The sequence below is a fragment of the Talpa europaea genome (genome assembly GCF_964194135.1).
Source record: "Talpa europaea genome assembly, chromosome: 1".
NCBI classification, from domain to species: domain Eukaryota; kingdom Metazoa; phylum Chordata; class Mammalia; order Eulipotyphla; family Talpidae; genus Talpa; species Talpa europaea.
In genome coordinates this window covers 158,399,129-158,409,302 of record NC_140073.1, presented here as the reverse complement: position 1 = coordinate 158,409,302, position 10,174 = coordinate 158,399,129, and the positions used below count along the sequence as shown (strand labels likewise).

General features: G+C 72.8%; 1 protein-coding gene across 1 annotated transcript; it reads left to right on the top strand.

Annotated features, from left to right (window-relative positions):
- Nucleotides 1-3,518: 3,518 nt before the first annotated feature.
- Nucleotides 3,519-9,021, top strand: MAB21L4 (mab-21 like 4; the record flags this gene model as incomplete). The annotated part of the gene is made up of 5 exons (XM_084246951.1): nucleotides 3,519-4,005; nucleotides 6,123-6,348; nucleotides 7,252-7,405; nucleotides 7,995-8,351; nucleotides 8,929-9,021. The coding sequence occupies exons 1-5, from the start codon at nucleotides 3,528-3,530 to the stop codon at nucleotides 9,019-9,021; spliced, it is 1,308 nt and encodes a 435-aa protein (XP_084103077.1). The 5' UTR covers nucleotides 3,519-3,527.
- Between the last annotated feature and the right edge of the window lie 1,153 nt (nucleotides 9,022-10,174).

The following is a 10,174-nucleotide window of genomic DNA, read 5'->3' as shown; positions in this document are numbered from 1 at the left end:
CAGAACCCAAGAGTTGCTGTGGTAACCGGGACGCTGAGGGCTGGTTTCCCTGGAAAAGGGAGTGCGGGCATGTTGCCGCGGGGACTGAGGAACGCTGTTGCCATGGAGACAAGGACGGCTGTTGCCCAAGGCTGTTTCCCGGAGTCCTGGAGCCGCCAGGAGGGAGCAGCCACACCCCGACCTGGCCTGGCCCACCTGCGCTGGCCCCTGCAGCGTCCCCCAGGGCCGGTGCCGCTGCCCCCGTGAGGCAGATGGGTAAACTGAGGCCCGGAAGGCCCCTGGCTGGTGCGCACTGGAAGAGCCTTCTGGACTCAGGTGTCCGGATCTTGCCCCGGGGGCTGTGGCTCAGCCCGATGGGGGAGGGTGGGGCCTGCGGAGGCGGTGGCCGCCCAGCCGGCTCCGGGATCTGACGGCTCCTCGTCTGGTCTGGGCCACCCCCGGGGCCGGAGGCCGTCTCGTCTGGACGAGAGCGCCTGGCCAGACACTGCCGGAGCTGCGGCGGTGCCCAGGCCAGCGCAGGACGGGCTCTGCTGGGGGTGTCGGCGCCCGCGTGGGCTGCGGCTGCGACGGCTCCCGGGACACAGCACAGCCTGTGTCGGGAGCGGCCTGGGGCGCACGTGGGGCAACAAGGCCAGCCAGTCCACCCGGCTCCTGGACGACCGCCCAGAGGCCTGATACCCGCCGGCCTGGGAGGGGCTGGGGCTGGGCTCGTCCTGGGGTCTCCTGGGTGGGCCCCACCTTGTGCTCCTCTGTGCAGGGGCTGCCCCAGGGGTCGGGGAGGCGGCGGGGTGACTCATGGCCGCCCGGGGAGTCTTCAGGACTGTGCACCTGCCCAACCCTACATGGACAGGCGAGGGCCCTGGGTTCCCAGCAGGTGAGGGGCAGGAGAGGAAGGGAGGTGACTGCCCGGCCCCGCAGCGACCCCCAGCCTGGCCCCCGCAGGCCTCCAGGGCTGAAGCCACCTCAGAGGCCGTTGCCCTCTGGCCCTTGTGGGTGTGAGTCTGAGCAAACAAGCACGGGCTCCTACAGGCCCAGCCCCTCTGGCCCTGGCTGTGAGGTCAGGCTAGGCTGACCCTTCCAGGTGTCCTGCCTCGGCCGCAGCAGCATCAGGCTGTGGCCAGCTGCCCATGGGGGCCCGGGCCCCAGGCTTGTACAGCCCATGGACATTGCCGCTTCACCTGAGACCCACCGGGGCCATGGGCCTTCGGCTCTGCTGCCCAGGACAGCGGCCTGCAGAGGGGACCCTGCTGGGGCGGCCCCTCCACCGGCCTGAACTGCCATGTCCGCCGTAGAGTATAAAGGCCGCGGGAGCTGGGGCAGCCGGTGTGGCCGGCACAGCGTCCTGGAGAGGGAGGCTGCCACAGTGTGGACGAAGGGGCCTGTCCTTTGGGGACCCACGGGTCCAGGCCGGCCTCCGCCGGCTCCCCGGAGGCAGTGGGGTCTGAGCACTGGCGAGGAGCTGGAGGCCTTGCACTCTGGGAGGGCCTGGTGAGCCCGGCGGGCAGGGACCAGCAAGGCCCACGTGTCCGGAGTTGGGCCTGTGGGCCGGGGCCGCCCTGCGGGGTGGAGGAGGGAGATGGAGCTGAGAGTCGAGAGGTCTGGTGGCCCCAGATGCCGCCTCCTTCCTGCTGAGGAGGCAGAGGGCCATGACACAGTCGCCGGGAGCGGGGCGTGAGGACACCGTGAACAGACGGGCCAGGCCAGAAGGTGGACACTAGAGCCCTGGGGAGCGGCCTGCCCCTCCTTGGCCTCATGCTCTGGCCCCACAGGAGGAACCTGTGCTGTTTTAAGCCCCTGGTGTGTGGGGATGGCCACGGAGCTGCCGGGTGGGTGTGAGGACAGGTCAGGGAGTGGCCGGGCGGGCGTGGGACGGGTCACGGAGCAGCCAGGCGCACGCACAGACCAGGGTGCCCTCACACTTCCTGCATGAGGCCAGCTCGCCCAGCACAGCGCATAGGTACTGACCGCTGGGCAGGCAACCAGTGGGGCCAGCTGACAAGACCAGGCTGTCCGCGCCCACCCCTCTTGGCCCCCATCCTGCTCTCTGCACTGCCCCAGGGACCTGTGGCGCCGCCCAGGTTGCTGGTCCCGGGTGCTGGGGCCCCTCAGGGTCCTCGGGGGGGGGACTAGGGCCCCCCAGGGGTCCACGGGGTGCTGGTCCAGGGTGCTGAGGTCCCCCAGTGTCTGTGGGGTGCCAGTCCCGGTCTCTGGGGTCCGCTGGGGGTCTGTGGGGTGCTAGTCCCGGGCACTGTAGCCCCCTCAGGCACGTGCTGCCCTGGCTCTGGCTGACTCCAGGTCCAGGCAGCTCCTGCCCAGCTTCCTGGCCCAGTTAGCATAGGGCGGCCCTTACCCGCCGTGGGACACACTGAGGAGGCCACCGTGCCAGCGCAGAGCTCTCGGGGATGGAGAGGGCCCGAGCGCCCACGTGGGCTGGGCCTCTGGGGCGCGGGAAGCTCCTGTCCCAGCAGGCAGCACTGGCGGGTGAGGAGGCTGTGGCGCGCACTTTAGGCTTCCCCCTGGACAGTCCAGGGGAGGGAGGAGACGTGTGGCAACAGCAGAGGCGCCCTGGGCAGAGGACGTTACTCAGGGTTGGGGTGGGAGGACAGATCTTGGATGGGCCCCGGGGTGGCCAGGTGGCCCGGCCTCCTGTGGACTCGGGCAGTGCAGGGTTCCTGCAAGTCCCAGTCCAGAGGCCCCTGGGGCCCAGCGGCAGGGCTGCAGGGCTCTGGCCCAGGCAATGCCCCCAGGTAGTGTGCCCTGGAGGCCAGGGCCTCAGAGAGACAGTGGGGGCGGGGGCGGGGCCAGCTCAGGCAGCCCAGGCCGGGTCTGAGAGCGGAAAATGAGGCCTTGAGGCAGTGAGCCCAAGGGGGCTTGGAGAGCTGCCCCTGCCTGCTGCCAAGCTCCTGGCTTGAGCCCTGAGTGCTGCCTGCCGCCTGGGGTGGGGCAGCTCCCGCATGTTGGGGCCCCTGCGTTGGGGTGCCCGGGGCTGCACTTGGGCTGCTGGGAGCTGACTTCCCGGCCAAGCACCCCTGCACGCCCCCCCCACCCCCGGCACCCCCCAGGTCCTGCGGCCAGGTGGGAGGCGGCTCTGGGCCAGGGTGTGGATGGCGGGGCCTCCGGGACCAGGCCCCCAGGCAGCTCCAGGCCCAGGTGCAGGGGCTGGTCCCAGGCAGGCTGGGCCGGGTGGGGGGCAGGGGACACCCAGCCCCGCCCAGGGGCGGGCAAAGGCGCCCCCAGCGCAGGCCCCTCCCCGTCTGGAGGGGTCGGTTCCTCTTTTCAGAACCATGGCTGCCCCCCCAATGCCTGGAGTGGGGATACGGGGGTGGGGGGACTGCAGCGGTGGGGGGCGGGCGTGGCCCGAGGAGCCGCCTCCTGCCCCGGCGACATTCTTAATCGCGGGCGCTGACTCACTTCTCTTCAAAGGCGGCGGCTCAGCTATTTAAGCCGCGGGGCCGGGCCCCTGCCGCCGAGTCCTGCTCTGCTGAGCCGAGCCGGGCCCACCGGGACACGCCGCCCGCCTGCCCGCCATGGCCACGCAGGTGTCCCCGTGGCACCACTACCTGCGCGCCATCCGCTCGCGGGAGGCGGCCCGGGCGCAGGACTGCCAGCGCGCAGAGAACACGCTGCTGACCGTGCTGGAGCAGGTGCAGGCGCGCGACCCCCGCTTCCTGGTGGACTACGGCTGCGGCCTGCGGGCCTTCCAGTTCGCCCTGCGCTCCTCGGAGGACCCTCTGGAGGTGGAGGTGCCCCTGCGGGTGGACGCCGCAGCGCTGCGGGTCGAGGAGCTGGGGGCCGAGGCGGGGGGTGGCCCGGAGCGCTGCCGCCTGGCCGTGCCCCGGGACGCGCCGGGCCTGGAGCCGTGGACCTCGGAGGACGTAGCCAGCGCCCCGGAGGGCGGCACCGGGGACTGCAGCCGCATCGTGCCTGGCAAGGTCCTGCACACCCTCAGGGCCCTGGTGGTGGCTGCGCTCGTGCACTGCAGGCACCACGGCCTCATCCCGCCAGGTAGCGCCACCGCGGGGTGTGGGGGGGGGGCGTGCATGGGGGAGGGGCGACGGGGGGCGCGAGCATGGGGAGCAGCTGTGCGTGGGGGGTGGCGTGTGCACGCTGCGGGGCCTGGGCGCGGCGGCCATGGGGCAGGCTGTCCTGGCAGGGCCCTGGGTCCTGGTCCCCATGGGGACCGCCGGGCAGGCGCGTGGGCTGGCTGGACTCTGGCCCCGAGGCCAGAGTGGGAGAGGACGGGAGTGGGGTGCTGTCCAACATGTAGGCTCAGCACCGCCGTCCAGCCGACAGGGCCACCTGGTGGCGTGGGGTCCAGCCCCCCTCCTGGGGCGGGGGGGCCGTCTGCAGTGTCCTGTCACTTGGCATCCCCGCGGCCGGGGCCGGGCAGCTCCTCTGCAGCCACTGTGGGCAGCCGGCAGGGTCACTTCTGCCTCTGCGTCTCCCACCGCCCTCGAGGGGAGCAGGCGCTGACCGCACCCACCAGGGAGGCGCGGGGAATTCCAGGGCCGCTCCGGCACTCACCTGGGCGGAAGTGCAGCCGCCTGGGAACCGGTGAGGCAGGTGGGGGCCCAGGCAGGAGGGACAGGGATGGGCGGGGAGTGGCCGGTCTCCCGCCTGACCGCGGGTCACGGACACAACGCTGCTGACAGAAGGGAGCCCCCCACCACGGCTGTGCAGCTGCGGGAGGCCCAGAGGGCCGTGGGGGTGGCATGGCCCCCACCAGGCTGGGGAGACAGGCCCAGGGCGAGGGACCCAGCAGAAGCCGGGCTGGGGGCCTGGGCAGCGGGGGCGGCCCCGCGGAGCCCGGGCTGGGGTGACCAGCAGGGCAGCCCCACCTCGCTGGCTGCCGCCTCTTCTCCCAGGCAGGCCCCGTCCGCTGGCCCTGAGCCCTGACCGCGGCCCAGCTGGGTAGGGACCCCGCCTGCCCTGTTGACAGCGCTGACCTGGGTGCCCGGCACGGCTCGCCCCTCGCGCTTCCTCTCTGCTGAAGACAGGAGGCGGCAGGTTGGGGCCTGTCACCAGAGCCCCCACCTCTGCCTGTGGACGCCTGAGGACCCCGGTGTCCGTGGGGCTCGGCCCCGGCTCTGCCCCATCATCCTCCTGTGCCGCGCAGACCCAGCGGCAGCTGCACATGTCAGGGAGGGGGCGAGGTCTCCCCGCACCCCCAGCCCCTGAGACAGTGGAGGCACCTGTCAGGGAGGGGTCGGGGCCCAGGGACACGACAGGTGTGGGCGCAGGCGGGACCTGCCAGCTCTGGTCTCAGCCACTCCCGGGGGCTGGCACTGCCACCGGTGTCCCCATGGCTCAGGCCTGGCGCATGGCCCCACCCCCCAGCACCATGGGGGGAGCCCCTGGGTGCTGGGAGCCCTGGAGCCCTCCCCCAAGACTCCTGGAAGAGTGAGGAGGCCTGGGATTGGGGTGTGGCCTTGAAAACAAGCCACTTAGAAACGGAGGCCCTGCTGCAGGCCTTGGCAAGATTGCCAGGCTCAGGCCCCCGTCCCCAGCAGCAGCTGACACCCCAGTGTCGGGGACCCTGGAGCCCTGGGGGCAGCACCTGGGCCCACACCCAGGGACGGCGCACGGAGGCCACTCGCAGAGGGGTTGGGGCCCCTGGGGCAGCTGCAGGAGACCCGGCCGCCGCCCTGGGGGAGGTGGGGGAGGGCGGTCGCAGAGGGCCCCCGTGCCCCGACCATGGGGCAGAGCTGGCCGCACACGGAGAGCAGTGGGCCCTGTCCACCCAGGCGTCCAGCAGCCCAGAGCCGCTCAGGCAGCAGGGGCAGCCGAGGCCCGCGGGCCCCACGTGGCCTTGCCCCGAGTGCCTGACCCGCCCCTATGATGAGGTCCTAGGCCGGCCCCCAGGACCCCTTCACTGTAGCCCCACAAGGCCCCCCTCCAGGGCCACACAGGGATTGGGGGCACAGTTCAGCCATCGATGCTGGAGGGCGGCTGGGGCGGGGGGGGGGAGTGGTGGAGGGGCTGGGGGCAGTGTCCTGGCGTGGGCATGAGGGGGCCTGTGGCGGAGGCGGGGGGGGGGGGATGAGAGGGCAGGTGGGCAGGGGTGGTGCGGGGTGAGGGGCGGGGCCGGCGGGAGGCCCAGGTAGCCCCGGCGGTCATTGCAGGCTCCCTGAGCGTGGCCAGTCTGCCAGAGGATGCGCTGCGCCTGACCCTGCTGGTGTGCGGCGGCTGGAGGACGCTCCGCTTCGGCGTGGTGCCCGTGGTGCGGGTGAGGCGCAGGGTGCCCGCGCTGGAGGAGGCCCAGCGGGCACGCGGATTCCCCGAGGGCAGCCTGCGCAGGGCGGCCCAGCAGGAGGTGGCCCTGGTGCCGGCCAGCGCCCAGCACTGGAGGTAGGCTGCCGGCTCGCACCTGGGGTGGCTGGGCCTGGACGGGGCCAGCTTCACCCCTTGGTGCTGCAGGGATGGGGAGCTGTGCCCCTGTGCTGCCAGTGGGTGGCTCGGGCAGGGAGGAGGGATGGGAGAGACCCCATGAGTGAGGCCACCAGCCGGGCCCCTGCCCTGTCCAGCTCAGCGCCTCGCTTGGAGGGAACGTGGCAAAGACCGTGGACGGCAGCCTGGGCACGTGTCTGTGTGGCCGAGTCCCAGAGCAGGGCTGACACGGCCCCCACGGCTGCCCCGGCCCCGGGCCTGTCGGGGCCTCTGCCCCGGAGTCTGGGAGCGGCCTGCGGGGATGGGGAGGCCCAGCGGGGCCCGCACGCACTTGGGCAAGCTGAGCCCTGGGACCGCACCTCGGGTGGGGACAGCCCTCCTGGCTGGCTCTGCTGGACCAGCTGCCAGAGGTGCTCTGGCTGGGCCTGCCCGTGCCTGGGCCGCTGTGGGGCGGGCAGGAGTCACTGGTGGAGACTTCCTGCTTGGAGGGGAAGAGCCCGTCTGTGGTCTCTGCGGTGGGAAAGGCAGAGGTGGCCGTGAGCGTCCCTGGGGTCAGCAGGGGGCCGTGAGTTCCTGAGGGCCCTCCTTGGGCCATCTTTGTGCAGAGCAGGTGCTTCATCCAGACCATGGGGTGGCCACTCCTGTGGCAATGGAAGGGTGGTCTGGTTGGGCCTGGACTTGGGAACTGACCTCTCCTATGCGGCCCCCGCAGGCTGGGGCACTGGCAGTGACTGTCCAGCCCGGGGACCCCACGGGTCCTGGACCTGGGCCTCTCAGGGCCCACAGTGGCTGTGGCTGGCCAGGCTGGCCCCCTGAGACGGGCCTGGGCGCTGCTTCCTGGGCAGAGCGGTGTGTGTCTCTCAGGCTCTCCACGGACGCCTTGCTCACCAGGCTCATGGGCGCACTGGGCTCCCTCCCCGGCCACCGCCTGGACGGGCTGGCCATTCTGGACCGAGTCAACCACGAGAGCTGGCGCCGTGGCGGCCAGGACCCTGGCCTGACCTCCAGCCACCTGCAGGTGCGTGCAGGGCACTGCGGCCGTGGGCAGGCCCGGGCTGGGTGCCGCTGGCCCTGGGTGCTGGCGGCCTGGGTGAGGTCTGATGGGGTGTCCGGCTCCCAGGAGCGAGGCCCCAGGGCCCACATGGAGCCCACCGGAGTCAGCCTGGAGGCGCCTCCCCAGCCTGGGGTCGGAAAGGACACTGGGGACCCCCAATGGCACCGGCCAGTTTGGGTGTCGCTCTTTGCTGCTCCCTGGCCCCAGGGTGCTGGGGAGAGTGGGGGAGGGGCTCGGACGCCCAAGCCAGCAGGGAGCGAGGTGGGGGCTGCAGAGAGGGCAGTGTGCTCCGCACAGCAGCTTCTGGCTTGGGGGGACGAGAGGGGCGCAGGTGGGGGCTGGGGGAGGGGGAGGGGACGCAGGGAGGTGTGAGGCACCCCTGGGCACTCAGCCGGGCATGGGGCCATGGTGGGCGGGCGAGGATGGGAAAGGTCCAAATCCCCGAGGGGCCTGAGTTCTGTCCTGGGTGCGGGGCCAGGGCTGAGGACGGCCCAGTGGGGCGGAGGTGCAGGGCCGAGGCGGGCGGGCAGTGAGGCCGACCTGCCTGCCGCAGACGGTGCTGCTGTGGGCCGCGGCGCTGTTCCCGGCGCCCGAGGACTGGGTGGAGCTGCAGGGCGCGGTGTACCGGCTGCTGGTGGTGCTGCTGTGCTGCCTGGCCACGCGGAACCTGCCGCACTTCCTGCGGCCCGAGCACAACCTGCTGCGGGGCGCTGGCCTGGACCTGCACGCCCTGTACCGGCGCGTGGAGCTGTTCGCCAGCCAGCCCGAGGCGGCCCTGCGCCTGCACGCCACCCACCTGGGCCGCAGCCCGCCGCCGCGCGTCGACAGCGGGGCCAAGGCGCTGCTGCAGCTGCCCGCCAGCGACCCCGCCTACTGGGCCACCGCCTACTTCGACGTGCTGCTGGACAAGGTGGGCTCCAGGCCCAGCCCCGGGGAGGGCGGGGACCCCTGGCCTCTGGACCCGCGGATTGTGGGGGCGCATGCCAGGGGGCGACGGCCAGGGGCCTAGAGGCAGGTGGCAGGCCCACGCCCGTCCCCAGCAGGACCACCCCAAGCCGCGTGGGGTGGGGGGCACCCAGAGCCCCATCTGCCTTCTGGGGTGCCTTCCTCATGAAGGGTCCGCTCCCTGCTGCCTCCCTGGACTCAAGACCCATGGCTGTGCCCCCTCTGTCCCTCCGCCCGGTGACCAGGCGGTGCCGGGCTGCTCACCAGCCGCCCCTCTAGGAGTTCCACAAAGTGGCCAGCTCTGCTCAGCTCTCCTCCCCACCCCGCAGCGCCCACCCCTCCCCAAGAGCAGGCACGGCCCTGGTGGGGTGCGTGGGGGGCGGGTGTCAAGCCTCCCGCGCTGCAGGAGGGGGCACCCAGGCAGGTCCAGCTGCAGGGGGACAGCGCGGGCAGAGGCCCGGAGGCAGGGGGCTGCGGGTCGGGGCGAGGTGACCCGGCTGTGACCGGCCCCTGGCCCTCTGGCCCTCTGGCCACGCCCGCAGTTCCAGGTCTTCCACATCCAGGACAAGGACCGGGTCTCGGCCATGCAGAACATCTTCCGCAAGACCAGGGCACTCGGCGGCGGGGAGAGCTGAGCCGCCCGGCCGTGCCGGCTGCCTGTCGGCGAGGCCCTGGCTCCGCGGCTCGGGGGGACGGGCCTCCCTCCGCGGGCGCTGGGGGAGGGGCGTGGAAGCCAGCACCCCGAACTGCCCCGGGCCCTGGAGCTCCGGGTGCTGGCAGCCGGACCCGGGGCGGCCCCAGGACCACCTGGCGCCGCGTCCCTGCCCATGTCCCCTGCGGGAGCACCTAATAAACCCGCGCCCCGGCGGGGCGGCCCCGGCCTTCTCCTGTGTCTCGGTGGACTGTTCCCGGAAGTGGGGGTCCGGGGGGCCCCGAGCACAGACAGCAATCTCAACCCCTCCATGCTCCCAAGACCCCTCTCGCTGTCTGCCGGCCCGACGCCCCCCCGGCGGCCCCCTCCACCCAGCCCTCGCCTGCAGGCAGCCCCGGGGCTGGGGCCCCGTCTCCAGCTCCACTTTTCTCTCCACCCCCTTTGGCCTCCAGTGCCACCCACTCGGCTCCTGAGCCCCGGCCGCTTGCCGGGTCCCCCGGCAGGGGGGGCCCGAAGGCTCTCAGCGCGGACATGGTGCGGCTCCTGTGAGCCTTTCTGTGGGCCGCAGCCAGCCAGGCTGGGGAACCTGCCAGCGGGGACTCCCAGGGCCGGACGCTGTGGGGCCAGGGGTCTGTGTCCACGCTGCTGCGAGGACAGGGAGGCCACCGCCCTCCTGGCTCGAGGGGGCCTGCAAAAGAGGCTCACGAACCACGCTGACCGCGATGGCACGAGTGTCCAGTCCACCGGGGTCACTCCCATGTTCATGTGCTGTGTGGCAGCGCTCGGCCAAGGCCACCACCCCGCACGGCCCCCGGCATGGTCCAGCCTCCCAGGGCCGCGGCGCCGCACTCCCCAGACCGCCACCCGCCAGCTCGGCCCCACCCCGGCCTGACACCACTGCACGCCCTGTCCTGACCCCCAAACCCGCGCGGCCTGCGTGTTGGCCGCAGTGGAGGCTTCGTGGGGCGACATCCGCAGCTGAGACCCGGGGCACCCACGGCCTGGGCTTTGGCCGCGTGTGAGATGGCGGTGGCCTCGGGGGCGCCGCGCCCCACGGTGGAGACACAAGGCTCAGGTCCGGGCCGGGGCACGGCGGCAGGGGAGCAGCGGGGCTCGCCGCACACAGGAGGGAGGGC